General features: G+C 32.4%; 3 protein-coding genes across 11 annotated transcripts in view; 1 reads left to right on the top strand and 2 right to left on the bottom strand.

Moving 5' to 3' along the window:
- The window catches only part of LOC100882559 (retinoblastoma-like protein 1), a 6187-nt gene extending 4875 nt beyond the window's left edge, over positions 1-1312 (bottom strand). For both annotated transcript variants that reach the window (XM_003704084.3, XM_012287095.2), the window contains exons 1-2: positions 1033-1312; positions 1-520 (exon numbers count right to left, since the gene is read on the bottom strand). The exon at positions 1-520 is cut by the window's left edge and continues 12 nt beyond it. In XM_003704084.3, coding sequence (XP_003704132.1) covers positions 1-520; positions 1033-1170 — 658 coding nt within the window. In that variant the 5' untranslated portion in view covers positions 1171-1312. The remainder of the gene's footprint in view (positions 521-1032) is intronic.
- Positions 1313-2445: 1133 nt separating this feature from the next.
- On the top strand, positions 2446-9879 carry Asx (transcriptional regulator additional sex combs). Of its 2 annotated transcripts, XM_012287099.2 has the most exons (7): positions 2446-3088; positions 3246-3505; positions 3575-4717; positions 4795-5076; positions 5159-5983; positions 6216-6452; positions 7237-9879. In XM_012287099.2, the coding sequence occupies exons 1-7, from the start codon at positions 2833-2835 to the stop codon at positions 7651-7653; spliced, it is 3420 nt and encodes a 1139-aa protein (XP_012142489.2). In that variant the 5' UTR covers positions 2446-2832; the 3' UTR covers positions 7654-9879. The 2 variants fall into 2 exon arrangements, with proteins under 2 accessions (XP_012142489.2, XP_012142491.2); XM_012287101.2 differs by lacking the exon at positions 6216-6452.
- Positions 9880-10448: 569 nt separating this feature from the next.
- Positions 10449-25058, bottom strand: spir (spire type actin nucleation factor). Of its 7 annotated transcripts, none has more exons than XM_076530899.1 (16): positions 24374-25058; positions 21964-22292; positions 20817-20848; positions 20599-20722; positions 20113-20267; positions 19801-20022; positions 19232-19261; positions 18527-18793; positions 18233-18374; positions 15693-16004; positions 14999-15117; positions 14627-14885; positions 14237-14547; positions 13875-14123; positions 13512-13798; positions 10449-13427 (listed from the first exon to the last, which is right to left on the bottom strand). In XM_076530899.1, exons 2-16 carry the CDS (start codon positions 22286-22288, stop codon positions 13184-13186), a joined length of 3078 nt encoding a protein of 1025 aa, XP_076387014.1. In that variant the 5' UTR covers positions 22289-22292; positions 24374-25058; the 3' UTR covers positions 10449-13183. The 7 variants fall into 7 exon arrangements, with proteins under 7 accessions (XP_076387014.1, XP_076386985.1, XP_012142496.1 ...); XM_076530870.1 differs by lacking the exon at positions 15693-16004 and adding an exon at positions 24205-24269 and having other exon boundaries at positions 10449-13451; positions 24374-25047; XM_012287106.2 differs by lacking the exon at positions 15693-16004 and having other exon boundaries at positions 10449-13451; positions 24374-25047.
- Positions 25059-25200: the final 142 nt, after the last annotated feature.

Below are 25200 nucleotides of genomic sequence, written 5' to 3'. Positions count from 1 at the left end.
GATTTAAAAGATCCTTCCTGTTAGCCAACAGAGCATTACTATATATAAAATCACAGCAGGCCAAAAGCAAATGATAAGAATTAACTAAATCATCCGAGATATCTGGAAAAGCTCCCTTTATACAAATAAATAATGTCCAACAAAATTCAAATACTCTGCCAGGTGTACAAGGCATTGCCCTGTGTCGTCTAGATCTAGGTGGTCTTGAAATATCATCCTCAGGATCTTTGAATATATCGGTAAATATTGGTTGATACTTTTTAAATATAACCATAGAAACAGCAAAATTCCCTTCAAGTTTCTCTATCTTCGACCGAAAATCTTGTGGCATATTGGCCATATCGGCCCAAGACTTACTTTTGGTAAAGAACTGTATCAATGGAAGATTACACAATTGTAACAAACGTGTCAATGACACGCAATTGCCTTCCACATTAGGACCAGTCTTTCCAACAGTAGGTATAGAAGACTTACGGCATGCTACGTATAATGCACATCCAATCCAATGTAACTGATCACCCTAAAAACAGACATCAAATTTTAGAGATACGTAATTTCACATATTTATGAATTAATAGATATAAATGTTCCATAAATATTTTCATATATTAGGAAAAAAGGGAGTTATGCATATGGGAAGACACTGATAATGAACAAAAAATTATAAAATTAACATTTGGAGTTACAAGCATAAATAAGAAAGAAACAAATAGTGGCAGGTCTAGTTCAGTGCTTTCTATTAATTTGCTTTTAATATGTAAAAACATTTCTCTCACATTTCAAAATTGATATGTTTGATCAATGTACTTCCTTGTTATTTTAAATTGGTGCGCTTTAATCGTTTGAACAAAACAAACCGCGAATTCGGCAATATTAAACGTTGAATAGAGTTGATCAGTTCGCGCATTGAAAATTAAACGAAAAATAATATATTCATGATCTGTCATCAAAGCACTAGAGAGATAGTATCGTCTAAATCTAAAAGACGGTGGAACTCATAACAATTCTGATAATGAGTAATTTAAAAAGTACCTCAAGAGTATAATTTTGTCTGATTGTTTCATAAGATTTCCAGGCTTCGGCTGCAGCAGTCGCATCCATATTTAATTTCTGACACAAATCTTGATGTCTACTATAAGTAGAATCTTCAACGTCGTCCGACTGTCCCATTTTCGTTGGGAAACTTAAAAAAACCGTGAGAAAACACAATTAATTTCTATCGCAACACAACCGAGGTGCGCCATACAAGAGGTCCGTGAGGGCTTGGCGGGAAACGGGACGAGTTCCGCCATATTTGCCATGTTGGCGGGAAATGTAGAATGGCAATTACAAGAAAAAATCCTTAAGTCAATTTTGCACGAGAATTTTGTACACACAACAATTATTCTATTTTTAAAATGACGCGTATTAAAAATTATTAGGGGTATTCTATATCGTTAAAAGAATTAATAAAATTTCATTTAAAAAGTTCTGAAGTATCGAATACGATATCGATAGCTTTATGACCTTTGAAGTAGTAGAGTTGAAACAAGCGCTAAAAATTGTAAACACGATTTTCATATTTTGTTATATTTAATTACTTTTAAGTCTATGTATACATAATGACAGACATATTTATCGAATATGTTAATATTTTATTGATACAGTACATGAAGTTTTTGTTCAAATAGTTTGTATTATCCAATAAAAAATTTCATAGTTTTCATTACAATTTGAAATGTAGTTTTCTCATTAGGGTCATAACAAAGGAAAGTAGATTATTTCACAGGAAAATAAACTTGCTACATAACAAGCCAGCGTTTATTAATGTAATATTAACTCTGTTTCGTTCTATATATTCTGTAATTTATGGTAACACGCATGCGCTTTTATAATTATTGTGACGCCGAATATACTCAGCAAACAAAAAGTTAGTATACAAAAGAATATTTAATTTTTTAATGGATAAACCCTCAACACCAAAATATGTATTGGTCTGTCAAAACTATGAAATGAAAAATGTGAAATACTACTTCTTGTATATTATCCTTATTCAAAGGAAACTTATTTATGTTGTACCCGAGCGTAAAAAGAATACTCTACTTTAATTGTTTTAGTATATTTATTATACGAAAAGCTATTTAAACTGAAATATATTGCAATAAACAAGAATTAGATATAAAACTTTCTGTCTGCTGGGTATATATTTTCAGCACATTAGTGTCAGAAGAGCGCATGTGTATTATCATAGATTATAGACTGTGTAGAACCGAATAGAGAAGAAACATACAAGAAATGAAAATTGAATACAATATAAGCTTGTTTTTATTCTTAATTTATTTGTATCTTTCTTTAAATTTAGCAATATATAATTAAAATATCTACGGCACAAACGACTATGTTAAATAGAATAGAAATATTAAACGTGCGCATCAAACTAGGAAACACTCTATGAGATGGCGCTTTCATGGTATAAATATGTAAATACAATATGGCCGATAGAAGCGGAACATTGCGAGTGTTTCCGAATGGCATTTTGCCAATGGCTTAAAATATAGTGAAGTTCAGAAATTTACTTGAATTTCGTACGTGAACAATTCTTCGAACGACATGGATTAAAAGCTAGGGTACATATCGTTTAAGTTTTTTTAATTCTATCAAAATGTCATTTAGGTGCTATTATTGAAGAATGTTTATTTCTGAAACCAGAATAAGCATTTTTGGAGTCTTTTTTTCTGACAATATGAAATAAAATACGTAATACCCATGTTTGAGTGAACAAATCATTATCGTGGATTCACATTCAGTTTGCCGGCATTTCGATCAACGATGTTCGTAGTATAGGTACTTGTCATGGACACAGATGTAGAACTTGCCAAAGGTGAAGGGTGTGAAACTAGTCCAGGTTGTTCTGGCTATTCTAGCATGGTGCACAGTAAAAAAGTTATCAAACATGCGTTACGACAGCAGGCCAAGAGGCGTAGGAAAAATACAACTATCGCAGCTGGTAATTCTCGTACTCTACCAAGGATTGTTGTTAAACCATTACCTCCTCCTCCACCGAATGATCCACCATCTCCAGTCAATAATGTACAGCATATTAACACCAGTAAGTAAAATGTTTTTATTAATGTAACGTTTGTTGTTATTTAAATATATACAAATATTATTGAAAGCAAATTTTACGAAAGAAATAGATTTAATGAATTGAAAAATATATATTTTTATTTGTTCGTTATTACATTTTGACTTAATGTTACATATAGCAACTGAAGAGCCTGCTGCCACAATGAGAGAAGTTTTAGCAAGTTTACCAGGATTTAGTTTGAAGTCTGGGCGTAGACGATCAACAAAAAGATTGTCAGCAACTGCACAATTAGAAGCTGGTCTCGTAGATCTTGAGTCTCCAGCAAGTATTCTAGCAAGTACAAGTTTGCGTGCTCTTTTAAATAGGCATACATTTCAAGGTTTACCACCTTTGTATCAAAGGAAACTTGCACAGCTTTTACCAGCCGTGGATAGACAGGTAATTTGGAAACCCACCAAAGTATTATATATTTTGAAACTTATAATTATAATTTTCATTTGTTATTAGGATGCTGCTATATCTGGGCTAAACAATGAATTCTTTGCAAGAGCATGTTTAGAATGGCGTAAGCGCTTAGCAGAAGGAGAGTTTACTCCAGAAAATCAACAACGATTGAAAATGGAGGCAGAAAGAGATAAGAATAAATTAGATCCTTGGAAAGTAAAACATTTTGAACCTATATGGGGTGAAAAACGTGAACCTAAACTTAGATCAGGTCTTCATTGTATTTTGGAATCAAGATCCGGAGGAGCGGTAACACGTTCAAGCTTAAGACTTCGTTTAGAATCTAATGTAGATACGCCTGTATTAGATACTCCTTGCCCTGTTATTATGTCTGAAGATAAAGTTGAGGAAGATAACTGTAAAGTTGAAACGAGTATAAATAATTCAGACGAACTGAATGATACAACAGGCATACAAGAATTATTACCAACACACTATAATGAAACAACGCATGCATTAATTGATGAAAAACATATAGAATCTGTAAACATAAGTTCTGTAGAAACGATAGTAGACGCTGAAATGCATCAAGATAAATTAGAGGAAGACGATAAGGTTATTAATCTAACTGAAAAGCAAGATACAATCGAAGAAAAGGAAGTAGTAACAGAAATTTATGAAGAGAAAATATCGGAAGTGTATAATGACGACATTCATTTATCTGAAAGTGAGAAAGATCTTCAACCAATGGAAAATCACCTTCTTGAAGTATCAGAAGAAGAAACGATGCTTCTACCCGAAGAAACTGCTTCACCGAGATCTAACGAGCAAGCGGAACAAATATCTCATACATCTAGGGAAACACCATCTCAGTTGTCAGCAGAATGCACGCCTCAATCTTCCGTAGAACAGGTACCTCAAATATCGAAAGAGATATCTCAAATGTCAGAAGAACAAATATCTCAGATGTCGGAAGAACAAATTTATCCTATGTCCGATTGTGAAACCACAACTATGCTTGAAACCTCACCATCGCACGAGCAAATTAGACCAACAGAAATTGTTATGGAGGATTCTACGTTAATTAATAATAATCAGACTGAAACACCTGAAGTGACTCATGAAAATCCAGCAGACGGCGAATCACAAATTCCCGAAGGAATGGAAATCGACAGTGAAACGTTACAACGTATTCATGAACTAGAGGTGATATTCTAATACCAGTTATAAAATAAGAATTACAAAATTAAAAAATGATTTTGATAAATATATATTTCTTTTAGGTAAGAGGAGAAATGCGTGAAGCGTATGAAGAAATTTCAGGATGTCCTGAAGAAATAATGTATCCCATACTTGATGGAATGGAAATGGGATCAAACAGCGCAGAAGAAACTGAAACACAAGTAGTGTCTGGACCATCGGAAGCTCCTAGAGATCAACAAGATGTAAATAACGGAAATGAAGACGAAGCTCTTAGAGAGGCTAATAATTATGTTTGTTCTGAAATGTTGGAATGTAGTTGGCCGGTGGATCCCACAGTTAATAATATTACTAATAATAATAGGGTGAGTACATAAATAGTAAACATTTATAATAAGAAAAACAATACGTTTTAGTACTGAAAGAAGTTGATTTCATTTTATAAAGACACAAGAAGAGCTTCAAGTTCCATGGCCGTTAGTAGCCGCAGCACTCGATGGATCTGTAGCTGCTAATATTACGGTGGCTACTCAAGATGAATGCAATGATGCACCTACATCAACTGATTCAACGAATGCACCTCAACAATTTATTAACACGGAATCGAATGTAGAATCGGTCAACTGTATTCAGTTACCGGTTGTTCAAGGAACTCCATTTCAATCAGAAGGCCTTGCAATCGGCACACCAGGCGCAAGTTGTATAATGAAAAATTTTCAGTCACAGAGTTCACCTATTATTGCTTTTCCACAATTACAGTCGATCAGATTCGTGCAAACCAGTTTCCATTCTGATCAAACTAATGCCCCAGCTTTGAACAGTACGTCTCCAATTACGGCTCAAATTCAAAATCAACAGAACACTAGTTCGCAGGTGAATATAATGAGAACGCAGGAAGAAATAGTCCAGTTAAATGCTCAAAATAATAACGCACGGAATATCAGAAACAACGTAACACCGAATCAAGTTTCGAATGCTGTGACGGCTGCAATTGGCGTACAACCTCAAAGTCGCGCACAAAATACCATTGTTATTCAACATCAAACGTCAGCTTCTACGCAGCCACGTCAAGTTGTAGCAACTATACAACAACAACAGTATCCAGGAGCAACAGTTGCGGTGACGTCCAGATCTTCCCGCTCTAACAATCAAGGTAGTCAAAGAGGTTCTAGGAGCAGTAATAAGGAACAAGGCGGAGGTAGATCTCGTAGTAGCACAAAAGAACCACCTGGAGCTGTTAATTTGGAGCGCAGCTATCAAATATGTCAAGCGGTAATATAAACAACTTATATTATATTTAAAATTGACAATAATTCTTTTCAACTTTTCATAGTTTGAAATTTTAGAGGCAACGTGCATAGTTTACTGTACATTAATAAGTTAACTGCTATGTCACTTGTACAAGTTTTGGTGACTCTTGAATTTCTGTAGAAATTTGTTTAGCATATTAGTAGGAATTCTTGTATAAGAATTGTCTATAAACATAGATTTTTTTTAATTACAGGTTATACAAAGTTCACCGAATAGAGATCAATTGAAAGCTCATTTAAAACCCCCACCTAGTTTACTTGCTAGAGGTGATGGCGCGTTCACTACTAATAAATCTGGTGGTCGTACAATTACGACCGTTAAAACTCAAAAACCATCACAAACAATACAAAACAAACAAGCTCAAAATAAAACACAAGCAGTTATGCTGAGACATGTGTTTGCAACAGCACGTCAAGCAACGTCAGCAGAGGTATATTTCTTTGAAATATTACACTGTATTTGCTTATGTTTTGTTTCTTCTATTTTCGTTTCAAGACAAGGGTGTATAATTCCTTTCATTTTATCTGATTACTAGATATAATAATCAGAATATATATTAAACAATGAACTTTCAAGCGACACAAAAAATAAATTATAATATATTAACAAAGAATTGTTATGTACACGTTAAGTAGATATAAGCAAATGATTCCTTATAAAACTGTTAAACTAAAAATAATACTGGAAAGTTGTGCTACAGTTTTAAATAATATAGTTAAGATATAAATTATTGTAAATTAATATTTTAGGAAAAATATAAAGATACGTATTTTTACTTATTTAATCTTGCCACCTGTATTTGAAATATTTGTACAAAGTAGAGAGTTAAACTTTTGTATCATATACCACTTTATATTTTTCTGTATATATAGTACTAATTTTGCGGGTGGCTTGTGATGATTATTGTATCGTACTGGTACCTAACTAAGTAAATCTTTTCACTAATATTGAGTTCCTAATAATAGTGGAAGCAATATTACAATACTGAATATTGTTACAATAAATAGCAGGCTATGAAACAAAATATTTGAGTAATTTATTATATTTACTCAATAATTTTTGTTTGAAAATAAAACGAACAAGAATAAGATAGAAAAATTTATTCTCCACTGCAACCGTAGCAGCTTAATCTTCGATGAAAGAAAAATCATGGTTTTGTATTATATAAAAGTGGACAAATTCTTTCACAGTTAGTGATAGCAGTACATTTTTAGGTTCCAGAAAGCAATACTGTAGCACAATTAGGATCCACGACAACAAGCGGATTAGGGCAATATATACTTGTACAAAGGACAGGTGTCGGAGACAGTGCGCCGAGAGCATCCTCTGCTCCACCTCTACCTCCACAAATCGCAGGGATGGGTGTCGGAGTGCATTTAGTACGTGGCAGACCGGCCAGTGCAGGAGAGGGTTCACATCAAGCTGTAACGTTGAAAGCGAGAGGCACTGATGGTAGAGGAGGAGGTGGCGCTGAACCTGGAGCACCTGGTATGATAATGGGTGGCGATCCACCACCTCCATGTGAATGTAACATGCGAGGTGCTATGGTAATATGTCGTCAATGTGGAGCGTTTTGTCATGATGACTGTATCGGGCCTCAACGTATTTGTGCTACTTGTCTGATACGTTAATCATTGTTTAATGATTGTTTCTGTATAAATTAAGAACCGTATAACCAGAGTGCTGACTATTAAATTACGGGTATATAGTGACAAGAGTTTTTTTTTAATTTTTTATTAAAATCTGCTGGATGAATTACAGGATAAGTAAGATTGTATTTTCAGCGAATAGCCGAATTTGTTATTCAGCACTTTAGTGTAAACGGTAGTTTATGTAATTGTAAGAATTAATGGATACAGTTGCAACCATTTCTAAATTCTTTGAACTTGATTTTTCTGTGATTTTTTCAGTATTAATTTACGATTGCTTTTGTATAAAAATGATTTTAATCTTCGTGGTACATTATTTTATTTGTTTTATAATAATAACTGTTTTTTACGTCTTTGGAATTGTTTTTAAATATTTTATGAATGATTTTAATCAACGATAAATACACTAAATGAAAAAGAATAACATTTTTAATTATTTTTGATAATCGAAATATTACAACTGTATTCTTGTAATTCTTATCAAAGAAAAAATAAATTTTGCAGTCAGACTCTAATACCGTCTTCCAGTAAACATCACATTCTTTAATACGCGACTTTTCTATTTATTTATTTGACAGAGGTTTAAGTTTATTCTTATTATCTAGAATATATTCCTGTACATGCTGATCTCAAATTTATTGCAAACATCAGGAAATTATTCTTACACGCTCTCTTTTACTTTTTTCTTTTAACATATCATTTTAAGCGTTAGGACAACGTTTTCCACTTGTTACTATAGTAGACCATCTTGTACAGGAATGTTGTTTGAGATGAATATCGATGATTAATGTTATTCATCTATTGCAATCGTAAAATCTGATTAGATACTAAAATGTAGAATTTAAATATTTTAGCTTTATCCCCTCACTTCGTTGTAAACAATTTTTTAGAATAGTGTCGGATACATTGTTTGCTTTGTGTTAGCGCGAGAAATTAAACATGAATGAGGTATAAGAACGCATGAAAGTAAACGTACAGTGGGACACAGTGAAAATCGTCCAATATATTTTGTCGTCATTTTTACATCATTTTGTACTAAAAGCAAGACAGAGGTATCCTTTTTATTTTTATGACATTGCAATAGTTATAATGCAATAATGATACTTATTCTTTTATTGAAAGAAGTCCTCAGAATTGTTTCAAATTAATAGAGAGTAATTGCTATTGTTTAGTGAACGTAACAGAATCAAAAAAAAAAATTAATATTTGTCAAAGTGTTACAGATGGACGTTTTTTATTGTGAACCACGTTTCATAAACGTCATTACATAAGCATATTCATTTTGTTAAAAATATACAACAAACTTTGGTTCCTTTTTTATATGCAAACAAGCAATAACATAGATGGAATTGTATTATTACTTATACTATGAGAATGTTATGTTCATATAATGTAGGCATGATCAAGGGGTAACTCGCAAGCCATCTTCATTTGCTCACTTCATTGAATCACAGAAACAACTCCTTCTATATCTACTTGGCTATAATGTTTTCCATAAACCAAAAATGCCATAAATTATACCGCGAGATTGCTCTTCCTTGTCGTGCTTTAAATCATCTCACATTTTTCATATTAGAAATTTAGAAATTCTGAAATTTTTGAATTACCTGATTTCTAAATTTCTGTGTTTAAAAATGAGATTGATCGGCAATATAAATTATAGCAAACTGATTTGTAGGGACACGGACTAACTGATAGTCTGAGGCGTCATTTGATTCTGTCTAACATAGCATCTTTTTAAGCGGAATTAGAAAATGAATGTGGTGGATGATTATCACGATGACCCACTGTATAAGCTTTACGGCTAACATTACATTATGTATATAATTCGCATTTCAGACATTCATTTTTTAAGTATATATATTTTCGTGAAAAATATATTTCTTATTTTATAAATGAATTTTTAAAGACCGAAATCTATCATGTTATTTTCTTATGCAAGCGTAGCCGATAAATGAATTACGATTGTTATCATCTGTGCGTCAGTATGATATGTATGAATCACGTATATCGTTGTAGAACAATATACGTTGCATCATCATCATTTTTCACGTCAAATTGCGTTTGAATGTACTGATAAATTTTCATATTGATATGTTTCTTTGAAATCATTGAGAAGAATACGTAGTACTACTGCGATTCGATAGAACAACTATTGTGTATTTGTCGCTCAAATGTAAATAAAATCATATTCGTTTAATGTGTAAATTTGTTTAACGTGCGCAGTGAATGTGACGAATAAAGCGCAAATTTGGCGATCGTGATCGTTACAACATAAGCAATATACGGAAATAATATAAATTTATCATCGTGTTACTTTGATGAAATACAACGTTAACGTCGCTAAGTTTGTGCTTTGAACGACAACAAATTACCTGTTGAAAATAGCAATAGCAACTCGCATGTATGTACAAAAATATTATCTGTTTGAACAAACTGAAGGTATGAAATAGTATTAAATCAGAAATGACAAATTCATTTGAATCATAAAATTATTTCAACCGTTCGTTTTAGTTTTAGTGTAAGATTAAAGAATTGAAGCAATCGTGTAAATTAATAATTAGGAAGATATATAACTGAATATTTCTATTAATAAAATTAAAAGAAACTTTTAATCAATCTGACTTAAGCTATTTTTGTTCTTTGGAAATGAATGGGTTAATCTTTCTAAAAACTATATTAATGCTCGCAATAAATAATGAAATAAAATAATAAATTTTGGTTCGTAAACATTTCAAATGTTGATTTGGAATTTAGTATATATTTGGTCAACTTCATCATAGAAACAAAGGTTTTAATCATTATTCATAACGTACATATATATTGCACATAAAAAAAAATGATAAATCAATATAATAAATAAGTTTTCAATAATTGTCATCACATAAGTCCTCTTATCTTTATAATATCATACCATAGTGACTCTGTTGTTAGGAGTTTTAGTTTAGTTTTATTACAATAATATTCTACAAATAGAATTTCATGTTTACGTTTTTTGCACGAAGTATCATAATGCCTTGTATTACGTAGTTTCTTTCAAAAATCTGTCATTGTACATTGTTTTGAGGTACTATAAAATGTCATTTTGATTTTTGGCTGAAAACCATTGAAAATCTACCTGAGACTAAAAAAATAAACTTTATCCTCAACTGAAACAATCCACTCGTTTATAGAGTTTACCAATGTACATTTCAACAAATTTATAGTTCCACTGCCGTGTATACAATTTGGTGCTAGAGCATACCAGCATTAATTGTTAGTGCAATTCGCATTTCTTTCTTTTGTACTTTGAACCTTCAATGGTTAACATTTGTACATTTCCTTTTGAATAGCACTAGCCCGTGCAAGCGAACAGCCACTTCCTTGTACTAATTTCTCTATAAACGTGACTGTAACAAGAGTCACCTTTTAATGCAATTTCCTCCGTGTCTCAATTTGTTTCACCGTACAATAAATTTATTTGAAATTACATCAGATACGAAGAAAAGGAAAATAAACTTCTTGTTAGAATTGCATAACACTATATATAAATAAGGAGTACATGAAACAATAATGTTACAATAAATAAAATTTTTCTACACTTTCATACAAATCCCAGAACATATATGTACAGTATAAAGAAATCATTTTATCTCGTGATTTCATTGAATCAAATAAATAATTACAATAAATACCAGACATACAAAATAATAAATTAATATCACAAATATTATACAAAAGTTTAAATTAACACGAATTATGATGAAAACACGCTTATAATACAGTTGTGCATCCGACTTTGACCCTCTGTTATGAAATAAATATATTTTCTCTTAAAATAAATTAATGTCAGACGGACGCAAAAAGCGATAATTTCTTCCGGGGTTATTTGATTGATTCTTTTACTGGTTAAATGTACGTGTGTGCTTATGTATGCGTACCTCTCATCTTCGTTAGATTATTAGTGAAGGTTGTAAATAAAAGTAAATATGTTACGAATACAAAAGAATCGGCAATATGTACAAATGAAAATTAAATAATGGTACAACTGCTATACGCTTAGCTATTATGCAACTGAAGTATTTGCATTAATAAATAGGGATATATTTGTAATTGAATTATGTCAAGTCAGATTAGTAAATGCTAAACGAATTTGGTTACAAATCCGAGATACGAGCTCTTGAGTAGCCCGTTTAAAATCGAATTAAGTCGAAGGAAATAAAATTATTTTCTTCAACGCGTTGCAATTTAATTCAACCCGTTTAAATTCAGTTGAGTATTGTGAGATTTTGTTTCAGTTCGATCAATTTTCTGCAACTTAAAATAATCGTACTACCCAAGAGTTCGTACGACTCGGATACACATCCGAATTCGTTTGACGTTGCTTGACCCGACTTGAGCTGAGCCTGAAATGTCGGGTACCCAAACATCTCTATGAAATAGTATAATTTATTTTAACTTGATTTCGTCAATCTTATTTAGATCTCAGATGATCAATATATCATTAATATTTATTGATCGTTTGAGAAACGAACTTTCTGGCACATCGATATAGATTAGTGTCTGAACAATTTTCTTTCACTTATTGATTTGCTTATGATAATTTTTCTCAACTAAATTTTACGTTAAATGCGATATTATCTTTAGATTTGGGGTTCACAACAATGTGGGAGCAAAGGGAACATATATGTACACGTTTGTCTTCGAGAAAATGAATCGAATTAAACAAGAATTCTCAGTTTTTATGAACTGAGAATGCACACAGCGCATTAATAATATAATCGCCTTGATTAATTTATTATTATGATAATATTAATAGTAATTATTGAATTGGGAAGCAAAAACGATTCATCGTCATCGAGGACCATTAACGGAACATTAGCCATCATAATGAAACACTTAATTCTAATCGTATCGTTTTTAAATTTGCATGCATTAACGATCTACTTAAGTATAAGCCTGAATGTAAGTACGTACTGTAGTAGTACGCATTATATTAGTAGACTATATTAGATGCCACTGTGTGCCAATTTTATAGATTTTTCTTTGACATCCCATATTCACTTAAATATGTTTCAACTTGATTTTTCTTGCATGCTATACTTTCAACCAAGTATATCATTTTTAAATGCGAAATGAAACTTTTGTTCTCTTTAAGTACTAGATTTTTCATGAAAATCATACACTAGCAATAACAAAAATAATAAATAATAAATAATACACTTAAATAATAATTTACAATTTCCTGTCGAAATTAAATATTCAACTTTAGAACTAATATACCCAATCCTTCAATATACAATCACAATTCGTAACACTTGATTCACTCGTTGTTTTAGAGATACTAGCTATTTATAGAAGATTAATAGCATACGGGGAACAAGAAGACACTGGTACAAGGAGAATTAAATCTAAGCTATGTGTCTCACTTATTGGCATAACAGCATTTTACCCATCGTTAGAATCAAAAACAAGATGCGCTATTTTTTTTTTAAATAGAAATCTCGTGCGTGGAACTTCGTTTTTGAAGAATTTAAACGTAGGCTGGCGAGAGGTTCAAAGTAAGTCGTGATATAACATTGTTGCGTATCGTAGCCCGTGTGGTTCTTGAACTCTTAATTATTTGTATAACCATTATGCGACAATCGTGACAGACAACCATAGAAACACCCCGCAATCGTTCTGCGGCAAGTCGTTGTTCCGAGCTTTGATTAGCAAAAGTCGGAAATGCTTTCGGTGATGAAACGTTTGCTGGACTACCGCTGCCTTTGTAGCTTCTATATAATTTTTTAAATATAAAACTATTTTAATGAATAGTACATTCAAGTCAAATAATCAAATACATATTCCTTTTTAATCACCTTTTTTCTTGATTCTCCATTTCACGGCGCGCGTGAGAAGGCGGTGTAGAAGTCGGTGTTAGTATCAAAACGGGTGTCGTAGTTGGCGTTGATGATGGCGTGACACTTTTCAACGACGAATCTTTACGCCTAGAGGCTGGTGATGCCGGTGCAGATCCAGCTGCACCGCTGCCTCTAAGCCAAGAACTTTTGCTGGTATCAGGTTCTGAGGATGATGGGGAAAGAAGAAGACCAGGCGACAATAAAACTACTGGAACGTGGGCAAAATGCTCTGTTGGAATTCGCATCTGAAATATTAAGTTGTTACATAAATGCAAATTTATTGCTGTATTTAACTGTCAATGAAGCAAGCGAAGAACTTACTTTGGAGTAACATTTTACACATACAGTCCTTTCGCACAAACGACAACGTTGTCCCCAAGGTCCTAACAATCCAAATCTAGTTTTCAAACAAAGAAAACAGACCCGTCTCTTTTCTACATCTTCTTTCACGCGCCCTTCTACGGGTAGAGATTCCAATTCGGCTTTGGTAAGAACACTACGTATATGCACAATCTCTTCAAGAGTTAGAGAAAGTCTTTCGTCCAGGAACATATCACCTAATGTAGGCTTCTAGCAAAATATTTATTGATATTAGATAAGATATTTATTTTTTTATTCGCAATATAAAAGTTTATATTACACGAATTAATTCCTTTCATTTCAGTTATGATTACTATCCTTACCTGTCCTTTGTCATCTTGCCAGTCTTCGTTTTGATCTTCGGAATCTTTTGTACCTTCAGCAATGGTATGCGACCGACGTGGTTGCCTTGCTCTTGGCTGAGGACTCAAACTAGGACTAGGATTCAGACTAATATTAGGACTCGGGCCTTGACTCACTGTCGACTCAGTCACGCCTATGTGCTGGCGACTCTGAGGTCTTGAATGAGGAAGAGAAGTAGTTCCAGTTAGCGCTGTAAGAGCTATACTACGCTTAGCTGCATGTTTTCGAGCTGATGCTCTTCTAGATGGGCATTGTGTTGCGAGATCATAAGCTACGAAATAAAATTGATTTATTGATTAAAATATCAAGAATTTCGTAACATTCTGAAAATTGCCAAGTGATATAATTACATTCAAGTTGAGCATCACAAAATCGGTGATACTCGTTTCTCGTAAGACGCAGCCCACCCGTTTTCCGCCAAGGATTTGCAGAGCCTGCTTCGTCATCGTCCCTATGATCTTTATGCCTATTACGAGCACTATCCCTATCTACAAACGAATAACCTTCTTTAAGTTGCCAATAGTGTGATGTTTCATCTTCTTCTTCGAATTTTGTTACTGCAAGTTCATCGTTGTAGTCTTCGTCGTCATCCTCATCTTCGGCATCAAGCTGTTTATTGAAAAGGTAATCAATTTTTAAAATTTCATGACAAATGAAATACAATTTTTCAAATTTCAGTATTCAGCTATTTCACTCATCTCAGAATTATTATACACGTCTACCTTTAAATCAAAATCCACGTGAATAACTTTCTTTTTGTTTGAAGAATTTTCGAGATTTTCTTGCTCCCTTCGCGGTCTTGAAGATGTGGATGATTCATTTTCATTTCTCTGGATGTACTCTAAAAAATTGCGTGTATGGGTATAAATTCAAATTATATACATGACTAATTTGGGAAACATAATGAAATGTATGTTAATGACCAGTGAATATGACATGTGATTGAAGTTCAGTTAAGAAAGGAAACATTAATAAGCTTGTGGTACCTCAGTAAATCTTAAAAATACATACATAACTGCTCCCTGTGTACGCGTAGGGTCAAATGCAATCATTAAAGTTACATAAATGAATTTATATGTTTGTATTTAGTTTTCCATAACTTAATATTTAATCTGTAAATATAATCTATCACTTGGTCATGAACTCTATAGATAATAAATATCTATTAGTGGTATTAAATAATATTAAAGAAATAAAGTTTATACTTCATATCATTAAGATAATGAACAATTTACATAAAAATTTATTTTTAACAATCTTATATATGATCTTAACAGTGAACTAATGTCCAAAGATTATTATTGAATAAAGTTAGAAATTATTCAATGATTATAAAAAAAGGTTAGTGTTGATAAACTTTGCTCCTATATAATTTTCCCAGCATGTTGATCAAAGAAAGATGAATGGTATGATTACCTGCGACCGTAATGCGCCTTCTACGCGACTTACGATTCCTGTTTCCTGGCACTCTAATGTCAGGTTTGTTGATTCTTTGTCGTGGTTGTGGAACCGGTGGCACATTTGTTCTAGTTCGACTTGCTGTAGGAGGCACATTTGTCGTAGTTGTGCCCATTGTTGTGGTTGTAGTTGTGCCTGCTGTTGTAGTTGTAGTATTTGTTTGATCCTCTGTTTGCAACCATTGTGCCGCCACATCCTGTGCGGATTCCTGTTCCTGCTCTGGCTGCGACGGTGGAACTTCACCAAGGACTATCATGCGAGACTCACCGCCTACAGTCGATAACATTATTCCTGCTTTCAACTGTCTCTCTCTGTTCTCTAATATACAGTATGTCTGGTTTAATTCTGATCATTTCTATCCATAGAATAAAGTGACCAGAAGTCCTTCATTAGAAGAGGCTGTGTCATATTTCAATTTATTTAAACACTTTATACATGAAACAATATATCACAAAAAAAAGTAAAAAATTGTACCAATGTTAATACAAAATATGACATAATGTAGATGTAGAACATTTAAACATTTTGAGCAAGAGCATGATTATGTCAACATTAATAAGTACAGTTGTTTAATATGTTATATTAAAAATAACTATTGTTTACATTAGTTATTTATCTGCAGTTCTAAAATCATTTGAAAATCAATAGTATAAGATAAAATTATATTGGTGCATAATACATATGTTGTACAACATCTATGCAGATACTGGTTTCAAAACATAATCTTAATAAATTATGAAACGGTTTAAAATAGCTGATCACGACCGTAAATTTAAACCAGACATACCATATTCTGATACAATTCTTTACAGTGGTTTTACTTGCGACAACCACGAAGTCCAACCGGAAATCCCAAGTCTCGTCGATTTTCCGTGAATTTTCTGGTCCGACTCGAAGATCTCACAGCCTATGGAATCAAGATGCTCATCACCTTCTATCATTCCAATCAAATCGAATCTATTTGATCCATGATCTTTATTCAAAATATTTGATTACCAGCGTTCGAGCTGTTCTCCTCGTTCATCTGTCTCTTTTTCCCATCGTCTCGAATCCGTGGTCCACGTCGATGCTCGTACTCCCACTCGTAATGACTGTACATCAAGCACACGTGTTCGTTAGTGTGCCTATCCTCCTCTTGATACACTTGACTTACTCGTACACGTTAAACGTAGTTCAATTGAATTTCACGCTCGACTCGCAGTTTCCCTCCTCCGTTAAAAGGAGAGAGGGACAAACATCGAAAAGAAACGACGCAGAGATAGAAACACGACACGAGTCAGCCAGCCAGCGATCTACAGAGCGTTGCACGATGACGTTTCAAGCGACGTCAGCTCTCTCACCCTTTGCGCGCTTTCGGTTATTGATCGCTGACGGTCTGGGGCTTGCAATGCTCTTAAGCCGGCCTACCGTTGCAAATCATGATTCATTCGGACCAACCCTCCATTTATTATGGATATGTGTAATGAAAAAGCTTAGTCACGACGCATAGAAATACGAGATAATACGGCGTAACGCGAAATTTGTTTTCTAATATTAATTTTCAATTTAAATGGACTCTTCATTTAACATTCATCGACCGACACAAGAATCTCTAAATAGTTAATTAATATGAAAATGTTAGGGATACAAGAAGTATTGAGGAATTTGTAATGATGATGATGATGTTATTATTATTATTAAGAAAAAATACAAAGCCACAGATACCACTATTCTGGTCGCACTTTGTAGAACTAGCAAAGCTTTACTCTGGAGAATATAATGGGTAAGATGATCGGATCTGTGTAGGCTGCGCGCGCGCGTGCAGCCACCGTGCTTCGCGCATGGATACTCCTAGTTAAATATATTTATGTAAAAATACAATCGCACGTGTACGACGCGTGACTATGTATTTACCGGTCATCCGTAATCAATTCAATATATATACATTTATACATATGTACATGTAAACACATGGATGGAATCGCCGCGTGCATATGAGTTGTATTTATGCAAACTTTAAAGAACCACCCTTCTCAACTGAAAGTGAATACAGACTAGATACACTCAAGTGCAATGTAGAGTTTCTTTAGTAATAAGCTATATACCGTTATACAAAGCTGGTGACATAACGCGAGCTATTGTGAACTATGTTCAATTTATTTAATGTTCTTAAATTCTAAGCGTTTACCATTTAACTAATATTATAATCTTAATATTACAGTATTAAATATTTAGACAGTAATACAAATATGAAGTACCTGTTAATTTTATTTGTAATTTACAAAACAATATATTTGGAAAGATTTATTGAGGTACCACACAAATTAGTAGCAAGGAAAGTATACAAATGATTTCTTAATGCATACAAAATAATTGCAATTATGGATGCACAATGTATAAAGTTAATATGTTGGTTTTCATGAGTTTGTTAAATATTCATATCCGAATGAAGGTATATTGTAAAACAGCTTGGCATGCAAAAATTGCTATTAAACAAATAAACACATAATGCAACTTACCACTTTGGGGGGACGTTCTTTCATTCTTAGGAACGTATCTATTGCGCGATGATCTTAAATTAGGTGGTTTTTTAATGCTTTCCATGAGTAATTCCCATAAAGTCCACTCCTTCTGAAGTGGTGGTAATTGTCTCTCCGAAGCCTGTACAAAATTACTTTGTTAAAAGACATTTGGTCTAGAGCCAAAAGATGCACTTGATATGGGAAACGTGTAAAATGTTATTTCGTTTACATTGAAACTGTGCAATGACTTTTACAGATAAAATGGAATACTGTTATTCATAGTAGTATTACCTTTTTTAATGGAGGTCTACTTCGAATAAATTCAAGGATAACAGCATGTGCGTCCTTTCGCAAATGAGGCGTTGGTGACGGTGTTTTCCTTAAACGATATCTTCTCTCTCGGATGTCATCCATCAAGATTTCGTAAGGCGTTAATTCAAATTCTGCACCTTTCCCACGTCCACGAGTAGTATTTTTTGATGAACCCAAATTAGCTTCTACCTTTTTCAGTTTTACTCCTTTTCTCAACTCTTGAATAACTTGTACCCAAAATCGAGCCTATTGAAATAGTACTTTTAATCGCATTTGTATCAATTATAAAACATTTTTTAGTAAAAGAAATATATATACATGTATGTGACTCGTCTACAGTTTGTAAGTTGTGGACGAATATGACTTTGAATTTCCTAAGTCCATAACTGCATTAAACACGTGTATTACTTGTATAAGAGTGTTTCAAAAATTTAATTAAACATAAACCGTTTTTTGTAAGTAGTATAAAAATCAACTGTTAGGACGTTTTACGGGTGAAAATACTTAAAATGAAAGGGAGTCATCAATGCATGCAGTTACAATAAGTGCTATTTTTACAATTCATAAAAATTGGCATATTAAAACTGTTCTAATAACTGTGAACAATCATGCTACATGCTTAACAGTAATAGTTGTATCTAGATTCTAGTGCTTCATGCGCAAACATTATTAATGGTGACATACTTGTATAGCCCTCCAAATCCTAATGTCAGTCTATAACGGTAGAGAGTCAAGTCAATAAATCTCAAATATCTTATCTCTGCAAAATGACAAATGACTTTATGCGACACGGTACTGTTAGTTTTACACGAATGACAACGAGACTCATACATTTACGATAATTCGTTCGATTTACAAATAGAGTAAGGTTTGTTACAGAGGAGTTTCGTTATATAACCCTAAACGATGCTGTAGGAGCAAAAAGGATTAGGAAAAAGATCGTATAAACGATAAACGAAACTTCTCCCATATATCCTTTGATTTTGTAGCAAGTCATCACTTAATTACACCTACCAAAAACTACAGTTCAGTTTTTAGTCTTTCTCTAAACATCGAACGAATTGAACATTAATGATATGTAAATACGATATCACATCCGCGATACTTCAAAATTATAGTTACAAATGCTAACATGATATTGTATCTATAATTTTTAAATGAAATGTAAAATGATATGAAATGAAGAATAAAATTACACTGTTAATATAATCTGCAATATGAATCACATTATACTGAAGTTATTGAAATCTTACCCAATCAATGAAATCTAATGTATCAAGGTTCTGAACAGACATTGAGTTTTGTTTATTGCTGCCATTACTAGCAGCTTCCCTTTGACTAGCTTGCAATTTATCAGCTGCCACTGTATCCAAAAACTGTGACAGTTCCAAAGCTTCGGCAACAAATGCCCGTATTACAGCCTTGTAATGAGCTTCAGCTGATTCAACCGACGTTTGCATATGCCTGGTGCATAACTATCAATTAATATATAAATTAATGTACATTCTACGATAATAAAAAATAATGAGCTGCATGCGTAAATAAACAAAAAATATTGCACTTACGTGCATTACATTTTTTAATGAATACATTAAATGCCTTTCTTCATATGTATCATTCGTTTTTTGTACTAAATATTCATCTACATCAGCATCGCTAGAGTCCCGCTCAATGCCTTCATCGTCCGTTTCCTGCGGACGTTCTTCCGTTTCTTCACATTCTAGATAACAATTAAAATAAATTTTTTCTTCCTAGTATGACCATATCTAGCTTCCATTGATTTAAAAAAAGTGGAAAGTAAAATCTTAAAGCCCTATAATTAAAGGTCTGGCTTAATGCAGCAACAGGTTAAGTCCTAATTAACTCTGAGTCTCATGCAAGGGAATTGAGAAGCATTGAATAAAAGTGAGCAATCTTAATCTCTTTTGCATTGGTCTGTACAAGAGAGACAAGGACAGCGACCATATTGGGATAGAAAAATGCTATTTCATTATTCTAAGATTTTTATAGAATTAACAAACTAAGCAATGATTCTTATTACTTTTTGTTACCTTCATCTGCCCTAGTCATTAATGTGATAAGAGCTTCTAAATCTGGCGACAATGGCCTTTCTTCTTGTTCATCTAGGCCGAAATCAAGCGTTTTGAAGATCATCATACCCAATGAGAACACTGCCTGCAACAAAAACAGAAATATAATTTTTTCATAAAATAATTCATATATTATTAATCTTTCAAAACTTTCTATTTTGCACAAAAAATTAGTTTACCTTTTGCTCAGAAACATGGGGTTGTTTTGATTCTGTAACAGAAGTATTAATACAGATAAAAATTCTTAAATTGGCAAATGATTCATGTATGATCAGAAATTGATTATCTTTAGAAAGTGTCATAACGAAATTCAATTACTTTCTTAATCTTTTTTGCTCTATTATGTTATCTTGTTCTGTTATGTTAATAATATTATCAGAAAACTTTATCGTACAAACAATTATTCCTTATCACTATCCAAACATTTAGGCTCAATGAAACGCAAATATCGTGCATGATTTACAAATAGATTTGTAAAACCATATCATATTTCTAGAAAAGTTTAAATGAGACAACATTGAACATATTATGTAACACAGTTTGATGTATTTGTTGTGCAATACAGAAACATTGTACATCCACTTTTATCAATGTATGACTCTTTTTACTAATTAAATACTGCAAGTTACAGTTATATCTTATTCAGCTTATTCCAACACTTTATATATATGACATTGTAATATCTATTAATCTACCATATATTTACAATAAAACAACTTTGCATAGTTACATGAAATAATAAATATAATAACACATTTCATAACACAACATTATATATATGATACATTATACCTATAATAACAACTATGCTGTACATATACCATTGCTATACTAAAATATATGTTACTGAAATGTATATGTCATATTTTATTGTATATTAAAATATGACTATTACTAATATAACACACAAAATAATAAATAAGACTATTTGGATTGCAAATACAGAACTATACAACAGTAATGGGCAGATGAAATGCCGAAATTTTGATTTGGGTTTTATAAAATCAAAAATTGAAAAATGTAACAATTAAAAAATTTAAGAATATAAAAATTGTTAAACTATTTATCAATATTCAGTAATGCACGACATTTGTACGATCGTGCATCGTGTCTTCGAGGACGCAATTGTCCATTACTGCAGCATAACAACATATTATATACATATACATAAACATGTGCCTTCTTTTACGTAGTCATGCTCGATATTTTTAGTCATTTACCTTTTCTTACCATCTCTTTTCTTCACTACATTTAAAACAATTAGATAAGACGCTATACGATAAGCAGGATAAAGAACTTTCTTGGAAAAATAATCAGTCATCTTACCGATTAGATTGTCAAGCCAAACATCGCCATCCTTGTGAAGGACAATTTGTGATAACTGTGAAAGTTCATAAAAATTGTTGTCTGGTAAACGTGACAAACTCTTGGCCGTTTGATAACACAATGCCCATGCTTGTTCCTGACTAACTGGTCCATTGAATGACAATAAAATATCTTCCAGATTTAATCGGCCGTTTGCGTCGAGTCTGCATTTCGGTCTTTCCATCGATTGTTCTTTTTCGTTTTCATTCTTGATCGTTTCCTTCTCATCGTTAGATATTTCGAGACTTTCTTCGTACGATGCAGAATTTTCCTTATGCGTAGTCATTTTTCTGTGAAGTGAATAAATTTTGGCTTAGTAGATCAAGTATATATATTATCAATAAATGATAATTGTTGCGCAAAAAAATAATCAGATAATTGAATTACGGGCAATTTCAAAATTTTAACTGAAATTCTGCAGATAACTGTCTTATCAGCAGAGCTCTTTGAACTTTTATGAACAATTTTTATTTTTAAACCTAATATTAGAAATGACCTATTATGAAAGTGACATAAATCGAAAACTCCCAAAAACTGAATGTCTCTTACTTCATTTTATATTACTATATAAATATATTATATATTATACTATATATTAAACTGTGCACTGTATAATATTAATAAAATATTAATTAATCACTAATTAATTTCCAGGGATTGAAAATATCATTTTCGAAATAATACTTTATAATAAATGAAAATTTGATTTCGCGTATTTGAGTGTTAACATTAAATCGCGTTCTATGAAATTTAAATTTAATCAAATACTATGGAATTCCCGCCAATATAGATTTGTACATTTTTGTGTACAAAATAACTTATACTTCTCTTGCCAGTATTATTTTTAATGTAATTAGATAAAACTAACAATTTTTCTATTACGGTGATTTCCCGCAAACTTAAGGATCATTTTAAATCAACTTGGACTTGAATTAACAGAGTTGTTTCACGCACGTATTCCAGATCAAACGAAAACAAGACGACTGAAGTATTTCCCCTGATCCTCCGTGCTCTTAAGAGCTATAGAAAACCAGATAAACATTTATTACAATCTGTTGTCACGCATGCACTAACTGTGACATGCATGATGATTGAAATGGTTCCTAATAGTATCGCGATCGCTATACGCCCCCTTCGTTAACCAAAACGTTATAGAATTTTTTGACCTCGTAAAAACTAATGGAAACTAACAAGAAACAACGTAAATGTGGATAATTTCTGATAAATTCTGTATCTAATCTATTTTACGAGTTTTATTCTTACTCATTTTTTATTTCAAAACAATCCTTTTCAATCTATTTCTCTCTACATAAATTTCAAGCAAAAAAAAACTATACAACAATCTCATTTATAGATAATTTGTCTTTTCAATTAGCGATTTTTAAAAATTTTATAATTATTGCGATGAGAAATGAACAATAAATGGATCAGAAAGATTGCATTGCTATGAATGCAATCGCATCTCGTGATTAATTTTGTACAATGTTTCTGTATTAATTTTTTTAAACCAACTATCCGACAGTGTCGTCGCTAAAACTTTCAGAACCTGGGTTGAGAATTAGGGCCACAGAAATGGACAATGTAGAAACAGATTATTCCATGTATTGCTTTAATGTTCGTAAATCTTAAAAATTTAGACATTCCCTGTTTACCGGACACTACCGCACGTCATAACTATTATTAATGACGCAAATGGTATACATGTAACTACGTACACGTAAAATTGCAATCTGTATCTATATGTATACGCAATAAAGTGCACAGGTATTTACCTTGCTTTATCTATATAAACATATTAGATGAATTTTATCACACGTCGGTACACAAAATCAAAGGTTAAATTCATCTTTATGTCATTAAGTTCTGACTATTACTTTTATAGTCACATTCTATATTTTAGCCGTAAATACGATCAATAAGGAAAAAGTTCTATGGAACAGTTCAAGGTTAACTGTTTATATGCCATTCATTTATATATAGTACGTAAGTTTCAGAATAGAGATATAAACTTAGAAAGAATCGCAAAATATATCCCTAAATTCGACGGAAATAACTTATGAACACTTTTGGAAGAAATACATAACTTTGCACAGCATTCAAAACAACCATTAATAATTTGTAATAAAGTTATGAATAAACAATGTCTTTTCAGATTTAAATAATTATCTATTATTCTAATTCGAAAATAATAAATTTGCTTACCACAGATTTTTGCTCGTGATAAAATTCGCATCGCGTAATCATTTCACAAAAACACTGATATCGACCTTTGAAACATTTTGAAATGTGTAATCGATAGAACATTCATCGATTCTTATAAAAGAATTGAACATAAACAAATTATTCGAACGTATCGTAATTTAGTACGTACTTTTAATTTAGGCGTTGACATGCACCAATATATATAACACAACTAAACACGCGTTGAATTTTTCTATCACATCACTTTTTGTTCATTACTCATTCCAGCCTTTTTTGTATCATTTTTCGAGTGAGAACTTGTTTTATATGCAGATAATATTGAACTTTTCCTTAGACGTGGATCATACTAATTTTTCTCAATACATTAATAATCAACACTTTGTTTATTATTTATACAAAATCACAACGAAACACTACTTCGAACATTATAAAATTTAACATTCAGTATATGTATACATATTCTTGATTCAATACTACAATACAGCACCGGTAATGCGAGGTTTCTGGCATTGCAAACTTGTCATCTTATTAAAATCATTATGTATATTTTCAAAGAATTTGATCGTAGTAAACAAAAATTGGCTTTAAATTCATTATAATAACATGTAAACTAATTATATTTATAGCCAAGTATGAAATATCACATTATAGATTGGAAACTGCGGATCACTGCCATTCGATCCATAACCTGTACTCCGGTTATAGGTATCAAATTTCTGTATATATGTGTATAGCTACTTGGCATATAGCTATCGGATATTTGTGTGAGAACTTTGCAGAGATAAAGATATATCAAATGTATTTATATATTATTCATGCAACGTAAGATCGTACTCGATTCGCGCATCACAGCTACCTTCAGTGGACACCTTATTCCTGGGCAATGTCCTGCATTATCTTACGATTACTATTTTGTCGGGCATATACCTGGCGGGCAAAAATATAGGGAAAGGAAAAGGTAGATATGGTGCATTTAGAACAGACATAATTGAGTGC

This window comes from Megachile rotundata, chromosome 1, assembly GCF_050947335.1.
Source record: "Megachile rotundata isolate GNS110a chromosome 1, iyMegRotu1, whole genome shotgun sequence".
In the NCBI taxonomy this organism is placed as follows: domain Eukaryota; kingdom Metazoa; phylum Arthropoda; class Insecta; order Hymenoptera; family Megachilidae; genus Megachile; species Megachile rotundata.
This window is presented reverse-complemented; position numbering and strand designations above follow the sequence as displayed.

Coding starts and splice junctions, on each gene's coding strand:
- spir (XM_076530899.1), bottom strand. CDS start 22,288: ATGACTACGCATAAGGAAAATTCTGCATCGTACGAAGAAAGTCTCGAA. Junction 15,118..15,692: donor AAGGCGCATTACGGTCGCAG/GTAATCATACCA, acceptor GCAATTTTTTAG/AGTACATCCAGAGAAATGAA. Junction 14,886..14,998: donor ACGTGGATTTTGATTTAAAG/GTAGACGTGTAT, acceptor TTCAATAAACAG/CTTGATGCCGAAGATGAGGA.
- Asx (XM_012287099.2), top strand. CDS start 2,833: ATGGACACAGATGTAGAACTTGCCAAAGGTGAAGGGTGTGAAACTAGT. Junction 3,506..3,574: donor TACCAGCCGTGGATAGACAG/GTAATTTGGAAA, acceptor ATTTGTTATTAG/GATGCTGCTATATCTGGGCT. Junction 4,718..4,794: donor AACGTATTCATGAACTAGAG/GTGATATTCTAA, acceptor TATTTCTTTTAG/GTAAGAGGAGAAATGCGTGA.